Consider the following 20,047-nt stretch of genomic DNA (forward strand, 5'->3'; position numbering starts at 1 on the left):
AGGATATATGCATGGATTTCTTGCCTCCTCAGCCCAACTCCACGGGGGCCCAGCTTCCTCCTTTCCCCTTCCCTGCCAGGGCCCCGGGAAGCAGGCCAGGCCTAGCAGAGACTGGCCAGGAGCTGGGTGGTGCCAGGGAGAACCTATACAGTGCCAGGTGGCGCCTTGGGTTCCAAGCTGAGCTGGTGATCCAGATAACCTTCTGCCTATGAACACGCCTGCTCCTTACCCCCACCCTACCCATTACCGGACCAGTGTCCAGGCTTTAGTGTCGGGGAGGGGGCATAGGGCCAGACAGAACCTGTGGGACTTTGGCTCCATCTCTACAAAAGGGCACTGTGAGTCAGCCTGCTCCCCTCTAGGCTTGCCCCTCCCCTCCCCAGCTCCTATTTCCGATGCACGTACAGCCCGTCGTCCACACCGCGTCCTGGGGCACCCCAGTCAGCTGCATGGCTTCCCGGGGTCCCAGCCCCTGGGTCCCTTTGTTGAGCCCAGCCCCTACTGTGCAGCTGCTGCTGTTACTGCTGCTCCTAGTGTCTGCTCATTCCCAGGGCCTGTCCGGGATGCAGGGGGAGCCCTCCTTAGGAGAAAGTTCATCTGGGGAGGATGGTCTGGGCGTGGAGGATCTGCCCAGTGAAGAGGGTGCACCTGGAGAGGCGGATCCACCCGGTGGGGAGGATCCACCTGAAGTTAATTCTGAAGCCAGAAAGGAAGATTCCCTCGCGTTAGAGGATCTACCGACTCCTGAGGCCCCTGAGGACAGTCAAGGTTCCCACAGAGATGAAAAAGGTAAGTAGTCATTAACTTCCAAATCTAGGCTCAGGTAAGTCCCCCCCCACCCCCCAAACACACACATCTAGACCCTAGCGGAGAAGCATTCGGCAGTTGTACTCTAATAGGTAGTCTTTCTCCCCTAAAAGGGAAGAAGAACCGAGAATACTCAGACGAGATGAGAAAGAAAAAGGGGAGAAACAGAAGAGGAAATAGAACTGGGGAATGGAGGGGGGGGGAGGGGGGAGGAATAAGTGGGAGGGAGGGAGGAGGGGGAAGAGAGAGAGAGGAATGAAAAGGGACGAGAAGGGGAGTCTGGAGGACACAAGGGAGCTCACAGCTGTCACTCACATCTGATCTGCAGTGTGGGAAGAAGCAACCGACAGGTGGAGGAACTTTGGCTTGCTTTGGGGCCGAGAGTGAGATAGGGTCTTATCGTGTAGATCGGGTTAGCCTTGAACTATTTTCTGCCATTAACCCGCCTCTACCTCCGAGTTCTGGGATTTCAGGTGTGCTGCACCACGGTGCTTGGCTCTAAGCCAGCAACTGTAGACAGGCAAGAGGGATGAGTGGGAAGGTGGGTGAGGAAAGGAAAAAGAATGATGATTTGGGTCTCAAACTGAACCTACAGACCTAGTTTACAAACTCCCGGGAGGTCTACTGATGGCTCCTCCGGTGGCAGAGTGACCGCTGGTGGCAGTGTACTGTGCTTCCCCAGAGCCCTGCTACAGTCCTTTCTAGTACCTGTAACACTCTTGTAAGACATCCCGGGCTGGGAGGCCCCCTGCCAGAGCTAGAGGGAATCTTTTTTCATTCCGGGCACTGGGCTGTAAGGGTGGGCTTATTAATTCTTCTCCTTTATGCAGGAGGTGGCCACAGTCTTTGGAGCTATGGAGGTAAGACACCACCGGCTACACAAACCCAATCTGGGAGCCCAGCCCTGGTGACCCGCCGCACCAACATTCCCAGCAGTAGCTCTAGACTGGACCCAGGTCCTCGCTCTAACTCCACCCCCCCACACACACACACACACCCCGACCCTCGCCTTCGCACCTCCCCTTCCCCCCACCCCACCTCCAGGCGTCCTGACTCCGCCCCTCACTTATCCTAACGGTTCTGTCCTAATCGCCAGACGTCTTGCACCTTTCCTCCCATCCCAGGCACCCTACTCTGGCCCAAGGTGTCTCCAGCCTGTGCGGGCCGCTTTCAATCCCCTGTAGACATCCGCCTGGAGCTCACCTCATTCCGCCGCACTCTGCAACCCCTGGAACTACTGGGTTATGAGCTCCAGCCTCTCCCGGAACTCAGCCTGTGCAACAATGGCCACACGGGTGAGGAGTCTGGGGCGGGACCTCTGGAGGGGAGTGGCAATCGAGCTGTGCTTCAGAGTTCTGCCGGTGCTCGGTGCTCACGTGTGGGTAGACATCTCACTTGCCACTCCCCCCATACACACAGTACAGCTGACTCTGCCGCCGGGGCTGAAGATGTCTCTGGGACCCGGGCAGGAATACCGGGCCCTGCAGTTGCATCTGCACTGGGGAACTTCAGATCACCCAGGTTCAGAACACACAGTCAATGACCAACGTTTTCCTGCTGAGGTGGGCACTGGGCTCTCCCCAGAGGAGCCAAGAGGGTGTGACCAGAGGTCTGGCCGCTATCTGATCCTTACATCCTCTCTAGATCCATGTGGTTCACCTCAGTACTGCTTTCTCAGAACTTCCTGAAGCCTTGGGTCGCCCAGGAGGCCTGGCGGTTTTGGCTGCCTTTCTGCAGGTACCCCACTCACATCCTGTGGGTGCATGCATCTTGCTTAGCAGAGACACCATTCCAACCCAAGCTCAAACTGGTCCATTAGCTCTCAGCCCCATTCACTCCACTGTTCATTCATTCAGCACCAGCAGGGAACCAGCAGGCTTCCTTTAGGAGGAAGGCCGGCTTGGCAGTCATACGTGAAGACCACTAAAGATAGTGGCTACAGAGGAGGTGAAACTTAAATCTTTCACTGGTGGGAAACAAGGAGGAGTACTGCACACAGAGAGGTCAGTTTGAGCAAAGCAAGAGCACGAACCAGCAGGGAGTGCCACAGGCAACAAGCTAGGCCCGGGAACAGTCATTTCTCTGCTCCTGCTGTGGCCCCTCTTTTCCCCTTCATGAAGTGCGGTATTCAGTGACCTCTTTGTACCTGTAATAATCAAAAGCGCACACGCCAAGGGTAGGAGGAGGCCAGGAAGTAAGGACGCCTATAAGACTCACTAGTGTGATGTTCACAGCACAAAGTTCAGAGAAGTGCCTCTGGAGCAGAGTGCAGGCATGAGTTCTTAAAGTGAACGCAGAGGTAGCACAGGTACAAAATACATGATGGTCGTCTTCAGGAATCCATGGTGTGTGTGTGTGTGGGGGAAATGTGTGTATGTGTGAGTGTGTGTGTGATGTGTGTGTGCATGCATATGTGCATATGTGTATGTGATGTGTGTGGATGTGTGGATGTGTGTGTGTGGGGGGGTGTGATATGTGTGTGCGTGTGTGTACATGCATGTGTGTGGGGGTGTGGGATGGGGGTGTGTGTGATGTGTGTGTATGATATGTGTGTGTGTGTATATGTGTGTGTGAGTGTGTGTGTGATGTATGTGTGTGCAGATGTGTGGATGTATGTGTGTGAGTGTGTGGGGGTGTGATATGTGTGTGCGTGTGTGTACATGCATGTGTGTGGGGTGTGGGATATGGGTGTGTGTGATGTGTGTGTATGATATGTGTGTATATATGTGTGTGTGAGTGTGTGTGTGTGATGTGTGTGTGTGTGCATGCATACGTGCATGTGGAGGTGTAGGATGTAGGTGTGTGATGTGTGTGTGTGTGGCTTATGTGTGTGAGTGTGTGTGTATATAAAAACAAAGGTGAATGAAACTATGGGAATTAGCAGGGCCTAGATCTCAAGGGGCCAGGAAGTCTAGGAAACTTTCTCCTCCTTCAGTTTGCCATTGCTAATTCATTTGCAAAGCAAGAGTAATAGAAGTTGAATAAGATTGTATATCCCCCAGCATTCTTAGAGGTGAGGAATAGGGAAAGACTCTGGGAACTCCATCTGATGTTCAGGCCTCCAACTGTAGTCCTAGAAACTGTATCAATCTGCCTAGCACTGTGTCCCACTTATCCTAGCTGTAGTCCTAAAAACTGTATCGATCTGCCTAGCACTGTGTCCCACCTCTGCCCCTGCAGGAGAGCCCAGAAGAAAACAGTGCCTACGAACAGTTGCTGTCCCATTTGGAAGAAATCACCGAGGAAGGTTAGTTGGTGGCTAGCACAATGGGCATATGTGGAAGGAGCTGAGGGTGAACTGGCGCTGACTGGTAATGACTAAACTGATGGGAGGCACATGGCTATGGGGAAACCATTGCCCATAGGCTTGACAATTAGAAATCAACGCCAAACAGAAAAGAAAATTAGAGAAAACAAGCAAAGTTGAGCCTGGTCACGGTGGCCTACCTGGTCGACAGAGTGAGTTCCAGGCCGGCCAGGGCTCTGTAGTAAGACCTGGTCAAAAACAAACCAAACAAAAAGCAAAATAGAGGAAAAAAAAAAATAAAAGAAAATGTTTAAAATTTATAAGACTAAATATGGGAAGCTAAACTTTTTTTTTTTGGAGAACTGTCTATCATTTATAAACATCAAATGTATTATATTTATGAATGTTTTAGAGCAGGTCACGGTAGTACATGCTGATAATACCAGCTTTGGGAGGTTGGCTACCAAGCCAGCCCAGGCTCATGTCTTCATAAAGAATAGGGCTAGGGGGCGGTAGTGGCCCACGCCTGTAATCCCAGCACTCTGGGAGGCAGAGGCAGGCGGATTTCTGAGTTCGAGGCCAGCCTGGACCACAGAGTGAGTTCCAGGACAGCCAGGGCTACACAGAGAAACCCTGTGTTGAAAAAACCAAATCCAAACAAACAAACAAACAAAAGTTGAAAAAAAAAAAGAATAGGGCTAGGGCTGGAGAGATGGCTCAGCGGTTAAGAGCCTTGACTGCTCTTCCAGAGGTCCTGAGTGCTCATATACATTAAATAAATAATATTAACAAAAAGAAATAAAAAGGAAAAAAAAAAAGACTAGGGCTATAGCCTTGGTAGAGTAAGAACACAGAGAGCACGCACACCTGGGGCCTTACGTCCAGAGCTGCAAGAATACTTTAGCTGAAAAGCTCGTTCCTTCCCAGTGACTGAGTCATTTTAAACCTCACTTTACTAGACTTTTAGGTGTTTTGATAAACTGGAACTCATAGAACTCTTGTGTCTGTTTCTTATCATTGCAAATATTACATGTATTTACAAGCTATTCTACTTGTCTCTCTTCACGGGAGTGTGCTCACTAGATAGAATAAAGGCCCCCACCATGAGTTCCATCGCAGTCCCACTTTATTCCAGTCTGGTCTTAAGTCAGCCGTCCTGCACGGTATGGGTGTGTATTCAGGTGACTGAAGGTACCAAAGGAGGTCTTATGAGCTTTTTGCTCGAGGCAGGAGAGATGGCTCAGTAGTACAAGGCCTCCTCTAACCGCCCAAAGCCCTTGACTTCCTTTTGGATTATCCACACATAATAAGAAGCATCGAAACTATACTTGTCCCGAAGCTTCCAAGGGGTGGGGGTGGGGGCGAGAGAGATCTAGGTGAGACCTCAACACGGACCCTTATTCGTAGGCTCCAAGGTTGAGATCCCAGGTTTGGATGTATCTGCGCTGTTGCCCTCGGACCTCAGCCGCTACTTCCGATATGAAGGGTCCCTGACCACACCTCCCTGCAGCCAGGGCGTCATCTGGACTGTGTTCAATGAGACAGTGAAGCTAAGCGCTAAACAGGTGAGAACGGGGTGTGGCATTGACATGGGGGGGGGGTGGAAAATGGGAATGTGGGAAGTGAGGAAGGGCCATGCAGTAAAGACAGAGGGTTGGAGTCCCCTCATTTCCTTTTGTCTTGAGCCTTTATACTGACCACCCTCCCTCAGCTCCATACTTTATCGGTTTCCCTGTGGGGATCTCATGATTCTCGGCTACAACTGAACTTCCGAGCCACAAAACCCTTGAACGGGCGAATAATTGAGGCTTCCTTCCCTGCTGCAGCGGACAGCAGCCCCGAACCAGGTGCCCAGTTGTCTGATAGCCCATGTTGCCATATTCCCAGTCGCGGGTCCCGCCTCTTCCTGGGTCTTCATTTGTACCAGTCTGTCACAGGTACTCATGGGCCCTGGTTCTAATGTCTCCTTTTATCTCTTCAGTCCACGTGAATTCCTGCCTCGCTGCTGGTGAGTCTGGGTCCTTCTTGTTCCTGATGCCGGGGGGGGGGGGGGGGGGGGGGACACACCCTTTTAGTATTTCAGCCCAGGAGCTAGTCTTTACTTTTTCTGTAGAATAAATTTCATCCCTAAATCAATGTGATTGGTCAGGTAAGAGACCAGTACCTCTGGCTTAGTTGTTGAAATAAGGCTCCAGAACTTTCCTGAGACCCCTCCCCCAACACACCTTTCACCTAGCTGCTGGGAGGGGGACCAGGGCTTGTTTCGCCCTTTTCACTTCCTCTCTCTATCCTCCAGATGGCGCTGTTCTGGAAACATAAGCCCTGGGGGCTGCCTGAACGCTCACTGGGGAAAGGGTCAGGCAGGAGTATGGGGAGCCAGCTTGCTGGGAAATCCCGGGCACCCCCTGAAGCAGCCCCTTTCCCCTTCCAGGTGACATCCTAGCCTTGGTGTTTGGCCTTCTCTTTGCCGCTTCCTGCATCGCCTTCCTCCTACAGCTGAGGAGGCAGCACAGGTATCTGTGGCCCTCCCTTGTCACACCCAGCCTTTTCTGTCTAACCCAGAATTCCCAGACTGCAAATGAGCTGTCCTTCGGAGTTGGCTTTCTGATTCTCATTCCTTGTTCTATAGGCACAGAAGTGGGACCAAAGATGGAGTTAGCTACAGCCCGGCAGAAATGACAGAAACCGGAGCCTAATAAGGAGAAACCAGCTAAAGGAGTCTGGGAACCTTGTCCTGCCCTGCCCATTATACAGCTTCTTTTTAACCACTACAGAAATCATTTCCATCTTTTTAACTTTCTTCTTTTCGTTAAAGTATTGTGATAGGAACTTATAGTGAAAAAGCAAGATTGGACTCAATTCTTGCTGGGATTTGATGGTTTTTAAGGCAGGGTCTCCTTTCTTCCTTCCTTCCTTCCTTCTTTTCTTTCCTTTCTTTTTTTAAGACAGGGCTTATCTATGTAGCCCTGGCTGTCCTGAAACTCACTCTGTAGCCTGCCTAGGCTGGCCTTGAACTCAGAGATCCGATTTCCTTCTTAGTGCTGGGACTGAGGGTCTGCACCACTACGACCACCACCCCACAATTCTTGTTTTTACTATGCAGTCAAATGCTCTACCACTGAGCTCTACACCCATTGGTCTTACTATCTAGCCAGGCTGGCCTTGAACTGTGGGTGTATAGTACTGGGGTTTGAACCCAGGGTCTTACCTACTAGGCAAATGTTCTATCCTTGGCCTAAGCTTCTAGTCCCTTCTCTTGAACCCTCTATGCTCCTGTCCCAGCCTCTTGAATGCCTGGCTCATCCCAATTATTTAAAAAATATATAAATCTTCCTAATAAAACTCGTGTATTTGCCTTTATTCCTCAAACTGGAAGGATGTTATATTAATTTCTTATCGCTGCGGGGAAACAAAGCAACTTCCACAGGCTCAGGAGTGTCACGCGCCTGTAACTTTTACAGTCGCAGAGCTGGAAGTCTGCATGACCTTCACGGCCAGCCCAGGTGTGCGTGGGCTGTGTTCTCCCTGACTTTCTCAAGAGCAATTCTTCCATTTTAGATGACGCCTGCGTTCCTCCCTCCTGGCCCTTTCCCAGCATTCCTCGCTCCTGACCCCTTCCCTACATTACTCCAACTCCTTGCTTCCATGGTCACATCTTTGTCAGTAGGCCTCTGACCTCGTCCTCACCCCCACAATCTTTTCTTTCCTCTTTTGCCTTCTAGGCAGCCTCACTCTGTAGCTCAGACTGGATCAAGACTCGTTCCAGCCGTAGTCTCTGAGTGCTGGGATTACCGGTCTGCACCGGCACTCTTGGCTTTCCTAACCTTTGAGGACCCCGACCCTAGCCTAAGATAACCTCCTCCACTTCAAATCCTTTGCTCGTCTGAGTAGTCCCTCTTCTGGCTAAAGTGGCACTTCCCAGGGTTAGGATATGAACCTCTTTGGGGCAAGAACACCTAGCAGTGTGTGTTGGGAGGTTGGCCGCACCTCTAAATTTCAGTTCACACTGGTTTTTACCCCGTGGAGGAAAATCTGTCTGTTCCTGCAGTTTTGCCTTTAGAATGTCTGGCCCAGTGCCTGCTGGAACAGAGGTGTGTCATGGATGGTGGCTCTGCCCTGTGGGGACCAAAGGCCAGGATAGTTTCCAAACCCCTAGAAACCCTTCACTGGGCTCGCTTGCTGAGCCCGGGACCCATACCTCCCCGCCCATTGGAAAAGGGACTGAGCTACAGGGGTAGGAGGCAGGCTTCGCCCAGTCAGGGTCCTTCCAGCTCCACTGCCAACAAAGAAAGGCTTGAAGGGCCCTGGCACGCCAGAAAGATCAGTTTATTGGCCTGAGGAGGCAACTATGTAGTCTGGTAGGCAGGAGGGCCAGCCCTTACAGGTTGTTGAGTTCCAGAAGGGTCTGGTCCAAGGTCTGGTGAATCTCCACGTTCTCTTCCTTGGCACTAGCCAAAGTCTCTGTGAGGGGAAGCAGCAGGTGAGGTGGGGGAGGGTAAACAGGAGGGAACCATGGACAGGGAAAGGTGACACAGACAGACAAACAAACATGTTAGGAGACACTTTACGGACCTGGGGTGTGTTAGGAGACCTGGGGAGTGTTAGGAGACCTGGGGAATGTTAGGAAACTTGGGGCCATGGAAGGGGCAAATGGGTGGATTGTCCAGACACAAATCTTGCTCTAGGCCTTGGCTGGGGTAGTGACAGTAGGATGCGAGGCCTGTGTCATAAACAGGGTGCCTTCCTTTCCAAGATTAGGAAAGTTGGAAACAAAAGGAAAGACAAAGGTTCAGCCAGGAAAGGGAAGGTCAGACAGACAGAACTGGGATAGAAAACAGACCTGCAGCTGCTGCAAAAGCCCTTCTTGTAGAGATCCAAGACTTTAACGACCTTCACTCCAGACCTTTCCTGACCTTCCGGTCCCCTCCCCTGACCCCAGTACCCCCATTTCCCTTTCAGCCATTCCCTCAGATCCTGGAATCCCAGTTAAGTGCACCAAGGGTCAGTGACAGGCTGCGGAGGAGGGAGGAAGGGTGTGCGTGAGGGACCTACGTATAGCCACATGCGTTGATTATCAGACAGTGACAGGCTGGGAGTGCGGTGCAGGAGGGTCTGTGGGAGCCCCAGAGGGCTGAGGGAGGAGGGCTGAGGGAGGAGGGCGGAGTGCAAGGGGCGGAGCCTCACAGGTGAGGACAGCAGAAAAAGCCAGGATCTCAGGAGTGAAGAGTGATTTGAGAGTGAGGACAAGCTCTCTGGAGGAGAACAGCTCAGAGACCAAGTTCAGAGTTTATTAAGTAGTGGAGGGGTGGAGGTCAGTGGACGGTGGATAGGTGGCAGGAGAAAGCCAGTGCCAGAGTAGGTGGGTGGCAGAGGTGGCAGGTGTGTTCCTCAGGCTGGCTGTGCAATGTGGCCAACTGGTGCTCCTCCTGGCTGCCCCCTCCCCTCAGAGAGAGCGGAAAGAGAGGAGAGAAAGGGACCGGCGGCCACAGTGGGAACTCAGAGGGAAGTGATGTCATTGAGTGCGTTGTCCAGCTCCTCGCTGATGGCCTTGTACTTCATCTTCTGTGCATAGACTTCATCTGGGGAGTCCGAAGGGCGGAGGAGGAGAGGGAGCACAGGGAGAGGGCATGGAGAAGGGAGGAGGAGAGGAGGGAGACGGTGGTGAAATGGAAAACAGAATCAGAGGGGTGGGCAGAGGAGAGAGGCCGGAGGACAGGGCAGATGGCGGTCAGGGCTTTCTCTTCCCTGTTTCCTCTGCACCCCAACTTCTCACTACCCCTCTGCAGTCTCCCAGGAGCCTGTGGGCAGTGCTCGGTGCAGGCAGGCGGCCATGCTTAAGAGGGAAAGGAAGGGTGCTGACCAGGAGTCTAAAGTCCTAACACTGGAGATAAACTTCCTGCCTGCCTGAGGAGGCTAGAAACAGGAGACATGAGAAATAACGAGAGTAAATGGTTATCAGAGTGAAAGGGAAAGGCCACCTTGGATGATGACAGGAATTCTTATCCCACCACAGACCAGAAAAATTGTGCATTCCTGTGTTTGCATAGAATAACTTTTTTTTGTTTTGTTTTGTTTTGTTTTTTTCGAGACAGGGTTTCTCTGTGTAGCCCTAGCTGTCCTGGAACACACTCTGTAGACCAGGCTGGCCTCGAACTCAGAAATCCGCCCGCCCCACCCCCTGTGCTGGGGATTAAAGGCTTGGGCCACCATTGCCAGGCTGCATAGAGTAACTCAAAGCAGCACCTTCCATGAACAGCATTGTGTAAACCCTCATCTCTGATCAGGTAGCAGCTGGGGATATAGCTCAATGGCAGAGAACTTGCCTAGCATGTGTGAGGCCTTAGGTCTTAGGTTCAATCCCCAGCACTGAATTTAAAAAAAATAAAATCAAATAGCTCAGTATTTGGTACAGAAGTCTTGGGACTGCAGACAGTTCGGTGGTAGGGCACGTATGAGGCTGTGGGTTCCATCCCCAGCACTGGGGCGGGGTTCTCTCTCTAATATCACTATTGTCTCCTGCTTAGAGATGGTAATTACTAGATTAGTGTTATGCAAGGCTAGCAACACCAGCATTAAAGAGCTTGCAGCCTAATCCTGTAATTCCAGCTTTGTGGAGCCAGATTCCTGGGCATTAGCACAAGTCTGAGTCCAGCCTGGTCTACACAGTAAGACCATGACCAGTGAAAGTCAGCAAGAACTTGGGGTAGGGTCTCGAGTATGTGGGCTCTTGTTTTTAAAATCAGGGCCTCTGGTGTGATCTACCACTGCACCCCTCAGGAATTCAACTTAATTTTGTGGATATGTATGGTGTGTGTGTGTGTGTGCTATGGTGTCTGTGTGAAGGTCAAAGGTTAGCTTTGTATTTAGGTCCTTAACTTCCATCTTGTTTGAGGCAGTGTCTTATCACTTCAGATGCCAGGCCAGCTGAGCTTCTAGCCATTCTCCTGTCTCCATCACCCAGTCTCTATCCTATGGTATAGGAGTTGTTGCTGGGATTGCAGACACAGACTACTGGAGCCAGCTTTTACATGACTTCTGGATATCAGAATTCATGTCCTTGTGTTTGTGGGACAAATGCTTTACCCACTGAGCCACTTCCAAGCCCAGGAATATGTTGTCTTTTTTTCTAATTTAAAAAAAACCGCTGGAGAGATGGCTCAGCGGTTAAGAGCACTGACTGCTCTTCCAAAGGTCCTGAGTTCAATTCCCAGCAACCACATGGTGGTTCACAACCATCTGTAATGGGATCCGATGCCCTCTTCTGGTGTGTCTGAGAACAGCTAATATATCTATCTTCTATCTATCTATCTATCTATCTATCTATCTATCTATCTATCTATCTATCTATCTTTAGAAAATGTCAGCCAGGCAGTGGTGGCGCATGCCTGTAATCCCAGAACTCTAGGAGGCAGAGGCAGGTGGATTTCTGAGTTTGAGGCTAGCCTGGTCTACAGAGTGAGTTCCAGGACAGCCAGAACCATACAGAGAAACCCTGTCTCGAAAAAAACCAAATCCAAAAAACCAAAAAAAAACCAAAAAAAAAAAAAAAAAAAAAAAGAAAGAAAAAAAAGAAAATGTCAGGTGAGACACCTTTTGTCCCAACACTCAGGAGGCAGAAGCAGGCAGATCTCTGGGAGAACCCCTGACTTGAATTTTTTTTTAAATTTCACGTGTATGTGTGTTTTGCCTGCATGTCTGTTCACTGTGTGCATGCCTGGTTCCCACAGAAGCCAGAAGAGGGTGTCCTATCCCCTAAAACTGGAATTAGAGAATGTGAACCACTGTGTAGAAGTTGGGACTCAGCCTGGGCCCCTGGAAGAACGGCCAGTGCTCTTAACCACTGAGCCAGCTCTCCAGTCCCAGCCATCTGCCTTTAACTCTTCAAATAGTCCTCGATATTCTAAGCCCAGAAGCCCTGGGTAGCCTGACTTCATTGCTTGGGCTCTGGGCATGGCTGCACAGGGTCTGCAGAGCCCTGGGTAAGCCAACCCACTTAACAGACCATGAGATAAGGGGCAGGCTGACTCGTCAGGGGTGGAGGGGCATCGGGTTTACCTTCCAGGTCATCAATGGTTTTCTCCAACTTTGCCACAGATCTTTCAGCAAACTCTGCTCGGGTCTCAGCCTGAAATAAAGACAGGGTGAGAGACACGGCCAAGAAAGAGGCCTCCCCAGAGGGAGTCTCCCCTAAGTCACCCTTCTGTCTCATCCCTACCCCTCAGTTTCCCCACCACAGGTCCTCTCACCTCCTTCAGCTTCTCTTCCAGAAGTTTGATCTCTTCTTCGTATTTGTCCTCTTTGGTGGAATACTTTAAAAGACATACACGTGCCTTCAGGGAACCTCTTCAGTGACCCCAAATCCTTTGTCCACACAGAACCAACCCCTCAGGCTCCTGCCGACCTTCTTTAAGCACCTAGCCCTCCCTACCTAAGCCCTCCCCTCCGCTCTGCACAGTCCCTTCCTCACGGCCCCTCCCCCCTATACCTTGTCCGCTTGGGCTTCCAGGGATTTCAAGTTGTTGGTAACAATTTTCAGCTCCTCCTCTAGGTCCCCACATTTACTGCAGGGGTGTGTGGCAGGATGGAGCGTGAGGGCCCAGTGAGGTGAGACAGTGGGGCGGGGTGGGGAGGTGGGAGGGTGGGGTGGGAGGTGGCACAGTGGGGGAGGGGCGGAGGAGAAAAGAGAAGAGCGAAGTGGTGAGAGAGAGTGACAGCCGGCTGTTTGGAAGCCCCGCCCCCGCCCCGTTCCTTCTGCAAGAGAGAGACAGTAGCAGCCTGAGGTGCTGAGCTGGGCAGGGACGTGAGGTGAACGAGAAAAGGTGCCATTGCCTAGAAAGGCCCAGAGAGGCTACTACCTCCTCCTCTGAGGCTATCAGCGACTTGAGTGCCTGGTCCATGGTTCGAAGCTCCTCCTCCAGCTGCCTGGCTCGGCTGGGGGCAGCGAGCATAGATCAGAGGACGGAGCCTCTGGCCTGGGGCACTGCCTGACCGCTGTGCACAGTGTCCCCGCTGAGCCCTCGGGCGGCCTTCTACCGTCCCATTCCATTCGCACCCAGGTGTCCTTACCTCTCGGCCACCTCGGCTCTCTCTTCAGAGCGCTCCAGCTCTCCTTCCAGGATCACCAGCTTCCTGGCCACCTGAGGGGAAGTGGGGTGGGAGTGGGGATGGGGGAGAGATGTAGGTCAGTGGCGAACACTGGGATTTCGGGGACTGCTGGGGGAAAGTGAGTGGGACCAGGTCGTCACCTCCTCATATTTGCGGTCTGAGTCCTCAGCGATGTGTTTGGCTTCCTTCAGCTGCATCTCCTGCAGCTCCATCTTCTCCTCATCCTTCATGGCCCGGTTTTCAATGACCTTCATGCCTCTGAGGAGCAGGGACAGAAGTGTGTGTGGGGCCAGCGCCAGCAGAGACGGGTGCCCCCCTCTGCTGTCCCTTCCCTGCCTGGCGTCAGGGCCCTCTTCCCCACCTCTCGCTCTCATCAGCGGCTTTCTCAGCCTCCTCCAGCTTTTGTAAGGCTGTGGCCAGGCGCTCCTGGGCCCGATCCAGCTCCTCCTCTACCAGCTGAATGCGACGGTTCAGAGAGGCCACATCTGCTTCAGCCTGTGGGGCAGAGGTCAGAGGTCAAAGGACTTTTTATGCCGTAGTTAGGGTCTACTAAACTCCAAGAACAGTACATTTCTTCTCCAGAATCTTAACTTTCTGCTTTTTTTTTTTTTTTTTGGATTTCGCTTTTTTGAGACAGGGTTTCTCTGTGTAGCCCTGGCTGTCCCGGAGCTCACTCTGTAGACCAGGCTGACCTCGAACTCAGAAATCTGCCTGCCTCTGCCTCCCAGAGTGCTGGGATTACAGGCGTGCGCCATCATCGCCCGGCTAACTTTCTGCTTTTTAAGTCTTCAACTTATTTCCCCCGTGTAAACAGTCTTCTACCTAAGTAAAAACATGCATTCTCCCACAAGTTCCATTAGGAGAACTAATGTGGTGCCTCTTCCGGCACTATGCCGGGTTAGCGATTAGGTGATTGGTCCCAGTAGCTCCCCTGAGAGCACTTCAAATGCTAACACCTAAGTCTGTGCCAGCTCTGATTCCTACAAAGCAGAGCCTGGCTCAGGAAAAGGGTGAAATAGGCAAGAATCAAAGATTTTGCAGCTGCTAAAAAGCAGCCAATCAAAAAAATCGAGTTCTGTGATATCACCAGCTGCTGGGCAGACTTCCCAGCCAGGGACTTCAAAGGCAAGGCAGGCCAGTAAGGAACTGTGGCTGTAGCGAGGGGCTCCCTGCCAAGGTGACAGTGGGGTGGGGGAAGGGAGAGCAAGTGATGATACTCAGACTCTGAATATGGAAAGAGCTTTTGGAGCCAGTCCACAGAGACCCAGGCTACCCTGAGAAACAGACGTGGGGAGGAGCAGGATTGCCCATAAAGGAAAATGACAACAGCCGTGTGGTTTTTTAAGAGCACTGGCTCAGAGTCAGACTGTCTTAGAGCCATGGCTCGGCTACTCCACACTTGTTATATGACCTTGGGCAACACATTTGGCCTCCCGAAGCCTCAGTTTCCTCCTTCATAAATCAGAGTTAACAATCACGGCTTCTTAGGACGCCTCTGAGATAATGCACTATTAATCCACAGGACCACAGTGGAGGCTCATAAACTAAACAGGTTTTCAACTCCATGCTGCACTTGTTCAACTGAGCCCTCCGAGGAGGGGTCTGGGACTCTTGTGCCTTTAAGGAAAATTATTTATTTTTATTTTATGTGTCTCGGTGTTTTGCCTGCCTGTATGTATACTGTGTGTGTCTAGTGCCCATGTGGTTGCGAGACCCTGGGAACCGAACCCAGGGTCTTTAAGAGCAGCACATGCTCTGAACCACTGAACCATCTCTCCAGCCCCCTGTCCACTTTTTTATTTTAAAGCTCCCAGTTGGTTCTAATGATAAGCCACCTATGGAAATTGTGATACACTCTGCAAATATGACATTCTGCTCAGAGTCCTCCCTGTATAAAATGCTAGCTAGCCCTGTCTTCTTCTCCAAGACAAAAACATAGAGACCCCTGTAGTGATTTAAGGGCAAAAAGAAGAAAGGACTGGACTAGTGGAGGGGAGGGGAGGAGCTGGGCGGTAGCACTGGGGGCGGGGCAGGGTGGGGCAGACCCTGGGCAACACTGCAGAGCAGGAGAAATGCATCACCATATATAGAAAGCGGTTTATAGCTTGTCCTCCAGGTGCCTTCAGTACCTGGAGTTTGGCCACCTCGAACAAGAAGTCATCATGGGCCCAGGGCCCAGTGACTCAATGTGGAAACACTTTGGGAACAGCATGGGAGAACGGCTCTGGGGGGACACTGGGGGATTACTCTGGAGAGATGGTGGTGGTAGGGCAACAATTGACTGCCACACTTGGGAAGTCTTGGGTCATTACAAGACTGATATCCGCCATGTCTGTTCTTCCGAGCTACAGATGCTGGCTGTTCTCCCACCACAGGGATGCCGCAGTTCCCAGTGGATGAAGGGTAAGCAAAAGAGAGCAGAGCGATGGAGGCAGTGCCTGAGCTAACTGTTCAGGGCAACACTATAAACTTGGTCTCCATTTCCTATTTATGACTGGCAGGGCTGCCCGCTTCCCCAACTGTCCCTGTCCCCCCACCCCACCCCACCCCGAGCTCCTTGGGTTTCCAGTCTTGCCTCCAGCTGTACTGAGCCTAGGTTATTTATAGAGTATCAGATGCCCAGGGTCAACTTTGCTAGCAGCTGCAGGTCAATTCCCTCCCAAGTGCCAGAGCTCAGAGAGAACCGAAGTTGGAGACTAGAGGTGAAGGAAGCCGGGCCCTGGGAGAGGGGAGAGGGCTGGGGGGCTTGGGGGGGGAGAGAATGAGCATTACAAATGTCATCTCAGGTGGTCAGACCACGGCATACACCCTGATTACAGACTCATCTTAAATTTAAAACGGGAAACTGAGGCAAGGAACAGTGAAAGTGGAACATCCAAAGTCACATGACCAGGCTGCCTCTAAAGTCACGTGGCCAGGCTGCCTGAAGATGTGAGCTGGGGAATGTTGGAAAGCAGCAAAGTCCGGTTGGGGACGGGCAGAGAAACCTCAGGGTAAGCAGAGCCTGCCAAGGTGGCTGCTTTGGCAGCTGTGGCCCTGTCCCTCTGCCCTGTGGCCTGGCCTGGGCTCGAGGTTGACAGCTTAATGAGGGTAAATGAGGAGCCATTAGAACCTGAGCGGAGGGCTCTGGGGCAGCAGTCCTGCTGGGGCCAGAGGTCAGGGGTGGGGACTTCCTAAAGGCCCCGTCTCAGATCCGAGCCCTGTTTTTGGAGAGCCTGGCCTCTCCTGCCCCTCACACTCAACCCCAGCTCTCAGACACACCAAACCAGCCGCAGTCTCCTCCTCTTCATTCTCAGAGGGGAGGATTAACCAAGAGGGAGGGGTAAACTCTCACCTCCCACCCTGATGTGGTGACTCTACAATGACTCACCACTTGGTCACCGCACATTCTAAGGGCTGAAACCCAAAGGAATTACAAGGCTGAGCCCTATCGGGAAGTAGTAGGTGGTTTTGATTTACCTAGTGTCTTCGGCTACTTGTGTAAACCTGCCCTCGGTGGTGTTGCAGAGAGGAAACCTGTCTGTTCTGGTGCAGGAGAGACCTGGTCCCTTTCTCCCTTCTCCACCTCACCCCGGGCTCCTTTGAACCTTCCCAAGTCACACTCACATCGGTGGCCTTCTTCTCGGCCTGCTCCAGTTTCTCCTGGGCATCCTTCACGGACTCGGAATACTTTTCTACCTCATCCTCTGTCCCCTTCAGCTTCTTCTGGAGGGCCTGCTGCTCTTCCTCCAGCTGTGGAAGACAGAGATTTGATCAGCCAGCTCTGGGTCGGGCCCAGAGGCAAGGAAGACGGAAGGTCTGGGATGGCTGTGTGTGTGTGTGGGGGGGGGGGGGGGGAGCTTCTAGGAGATACTTGGAGATTGTTGGGGGAGAAGAAGGATAAACGGAAGGACAATCCAGTCAGTCGTGTTAGGACGCCCTGCGAGGAGAAAGCGACAAGCCTCAAGGAGCTAGGACCCATCAGGACCCATCGCAGCTTTGTAATGACAGGAGTGGTAACTTGGCAACCCCGAGGCCATGGTGGGTGAGGTGAAGCCTCTAGTGAGGGCTGAATTCTGGAGGGTCCTGTGGGGCCCAGCCCTCACACTGATGAGAAGGCATTGGAGAGCAGTGTCGAGGCTGGAGGCAGGGGAGCGAGGGGGAGGTTACACGGGGGACCCCCCACCTGCTTGCATCGGTCTTCAGCTTGCTTCTTGTCGGCTTCGGCCTGCTCGGCGCGGTCGATGGCATTCTCCTTATCCAGTTTCAGCATCTGCATCTTCTTCTTGATGGCGTCCATGGCTGCAGTGGGGAGTGGGCCGGCGGCGGGCGAGCAGTGAAGAGTAGGTAGACTGGGCTAGCCGCGAGCACTGGATGCACGGGGGACAGGTCAGGAGGACCAAGAGGGACTGTGATGTCCCAGCAGCGCGGGCGCCTAAAAGGCGGGGAGGAGCCGGGCGGAGCCGGGGGACCAGGACCCTCCCCCACCGAGGCCCAAACCTTGTAGGGGCAGAAGCACTGCCCGGTCTCGGGGCGCGGCCGCCCTTTGCGCCCACCCCTCGGGTCCGCCCCCTCGGGTCCCGGCCCCGCCTCCTCTCTTCCCCAGCCAGCCGTCGGAAGCAAAACCAGCTCACTGCCGGCTGCAAAAACCTTGGTCAGCAGAGGCCACAAGACCCTTGGGCCGGGGGCTCAGCGCTTCCTCTGAGTGACAGGCGGGCCCAGCGGCAGCTGTGGCAGGGGCCCCCGGGGCTATTTCAGGGCGTGAGCTCACGGCAGCTGCCTGGGCACCGAGACCGCGTGCCCTCCCTCGGCTAGCAGCAGCCGCTACCCTTAATTTAGAAGTTTCCTGTAAATCCCCCCAGATTAAATGTCTCTTGGGAGGCGGATCTCCTGCACGCTTCGAGTGCCTCAGTTTACCCCGGGTCCTAGACTCTAGGTTTGCGCTACCGACGTGGAGGTGGTGGCTAAGTCTTTTCGTGTGCTTGGGGAAACTGAGGCAGGACGACTGCTGGCCCCCCAAGGGCGGACCTGGCAGCTGTTAACTTAGTGTTCCTTCCCAGTCTCAGTGCCTAGAGCCAGGTCCTCAGCGCTTGCCCGCCCCGCCCCCCACGTGCCCCGCATATTTTCCACGAGGCTGAGGCCCGGCTGGCCAGGGCGCTCTCCCCACCCCCACTCCCACCCGGGACAAGGCGCTCCCGCCCCCTCGGGCTCTGACTGCTCCCCCCTTCGCCTCTCTCTCTTTCCCTGGCGCCCTCACTCCTCCTCCTTTCTCCCAGCGGACTCGGCGGTCTTCCCCAACCGGCCAATTTGACTCCGAATTTTCTTTTCTGCCCTTTTTTGGGATGTTTCCCCGTGGGGGGGCGGGGCCGGGCCACCGAGGGCCCAAGGGAATGCGGGGAAAAATTACGCAGCCACCAGGCGTAGGGAGCGGGCAGTGAGAGCTCCCCTCCTCCGTGGCTTCCTGCAAACACAGCACCAGAACTGGGCAAGGGTGGCCGGGTTCTCTTTCTGCTCGATGTGGTGGGCAAGGGTAGCGAGCGCTGCGGCGCCCCAGAGAGGGGCGCCTCTCCCAGACCAGCAGATGCAGTGGGGTCAGACGCCTGAGATTTGCTGGTGGCCTGGGGACCACCGTGGGAATCTGGGAAGGGAGGCTGGCGGGTATGAAGGGGACACGGGAGTGAATCCCCATCTGCTCGCTGGCTTCTAACTAGACCTACAGTAACTAGAGCACGTCTGACCTGACCTCGCCGTGGACTCCAACCCACGGCTGTGTGTTCCCTAAACTCTGTGCAAGACAAAGATGTCTCATCCATCTGATAGGCCTATGCTAGACCTCTAGGGTTTAGCTTTCACCTCCTCCTAGTCTTTTCACATGCACACCCCCTGGAGATCCTTCCGGCTACTAATCAGAGGGCTCCTTGAAGATGACAGTTCCCGTCACTTTCTGGATCGGCCAGCGGGGCCATCCATGCTCTTCCTTGTTCCTGGTTCTCTAATTTGCTTGGCTTTTGCTGTCAAAGTTAGTGTGTGTGTGTGTGTGTGTGTGTGTGTGTCTGCGCACACGTTTAAGTTAGTGAAATAGAAAATCCTCCCATTTTCCAAGTGCCCCTCCCTATTCCTTTTGTGCCTTCAAGATTAAAAAAAAAGAAAGAAAGAAGCCCACTCACTTATCTTAATATGGTAGAACCGCTCTTTGTTTGGGGCCCTGCTTACTTCCCAGCCTCACTCCGGTACTCATTCTGAGCTACGGCCAAGGGCTGGAAATAGCCATCTATACCTTTCTTAACAGCGTCCACATTTTCTGCATTCTGTTTCCTCTCTCTCAAACACCCTTCCCCGAAGCTAATTCCTAGTGGCCTTTAAGGCTCAGATCAGGTGTCAGTTCTTCTGGGAAGTCTTCCCTGGCTGACCCCCACTGGCCCTTCCATCCAGTAGGTGCTTGTTTTCCTGTGTGAGCTTTCTCAGCCTGGTCTCCTGCTACAAACGCTTGTACCTGTTTGTCTTGTGCGCCGCAGAGAAAGGTCTTTTGTTCTTGGTTCTGAGTCCTCAATCCTTTCCTTGATCGGCACGGGGCTTAGGCAGTCCTTGGTAAACATTTGTCAGATGTGTTTTTACACAGATGCTTCCAAGCACTCAGACGTGACAACCAATATGGAGAATTTAAAGAAATGGACAGCCTAGTGCAGAACTCAATTATTTTTGGTATTAGACCTCCTTACGCTCTTAGAAATTATTGAGGATTGCTAAATAGCTTTTGTTAAAGTGGATATTATCAGACATCTACACTTACTGTATTAGGCTGCAAGCCTAGAAATGTAAAGATATTTATGAATACATTTTAAAAAAGTCACAAAAGTTGGGGCTGGAGAGATGGCTCAGCAGTTAAGAGTACTGACTGTTCTTCCTAAG

At 52.8% G+C, this 20,047-nt stretch overlaps 2 protein-coding genes across 2 annotated transcripts; one reads left to right on the forward strand and one right to left on the reverse strand.

The window, feature by feature from the left end:
- Window positions 1-166: 166 nt before the first annotated feature.
- Window positions 167-7,381, forward strand: Ca9 (carbonic anhydrase 9). Its single transcript, XM_052176353.1, has 11 exons — window positions 167-789; window positions 1,638-1,667; window positions 1,932-2,102; window positions 2,227-2,369; window positions 2,452-2,544; window positions 3,988-4,054; window positions 5,462-5,619; window positions 5,766-5,901; window positions 6,036-6,062; window positions 6,486-6,567; window positions 6,684-7,381. The coding sequence occupies exons 1-11, from the start codon at window positions 396-398 to the stop codon at window positions 6,748-6,750; spliced, it is 1,368 nt and encodes a 455-aa protein (XP_052032313.1). The 5' UTR covers window positions 167-395; the 3' UTR covers window positions 6,751-7,381.
- Window positions 7,382-8,362: 981 nt separating this feature from the next.
- On the reverse strand, window positions 8,363-17,589 carry Tpm2 (tropomyosin 2). The gene is made up of 9 exons (XM_052176354.1): window positions 17,325-17,589; window positions 16,766-16,891; window positions 13,521-13,654; window positions 13,300-13,417; window positions 13,121-13,191; window positions 12,910-12,985; window positions 12,301-12,363; window positions 12,110-12,179; window positions 8,363-8,515 (listed from the first exon to the last, which is right to left on the reverse strand). The coding sequence occupies exons 1-9, from the start codon at window positions 17,436-17,438 to the stop codon at window positions 8,433-8,435; spliced, it is 855 nt and encodes a 284-aa protein (XP_052032314.1). The 5' UTR covers window positions 17,439-17,589; the 3' UTR covers window positions 8,363-8,432.
- Window positions 17,590-20,047: the final 2,458 nt, after the last annotated feature.

Source organism: Apodemus sylvaticus, chromosome 3, assembly GCF_947179515.1.
Source record: "Apodemus sylvaticus chromosome 3, mApoSyl1.1, whole genome shotgun sequence".
In the NCBI taxonomy this organism is placed as follows: domain Eukaryota; kingdom Metazoa; phylum Chordata; class Mammalia; order Rodentia; family Muridae; genus Apodemus; species Apodemus sylvaticus.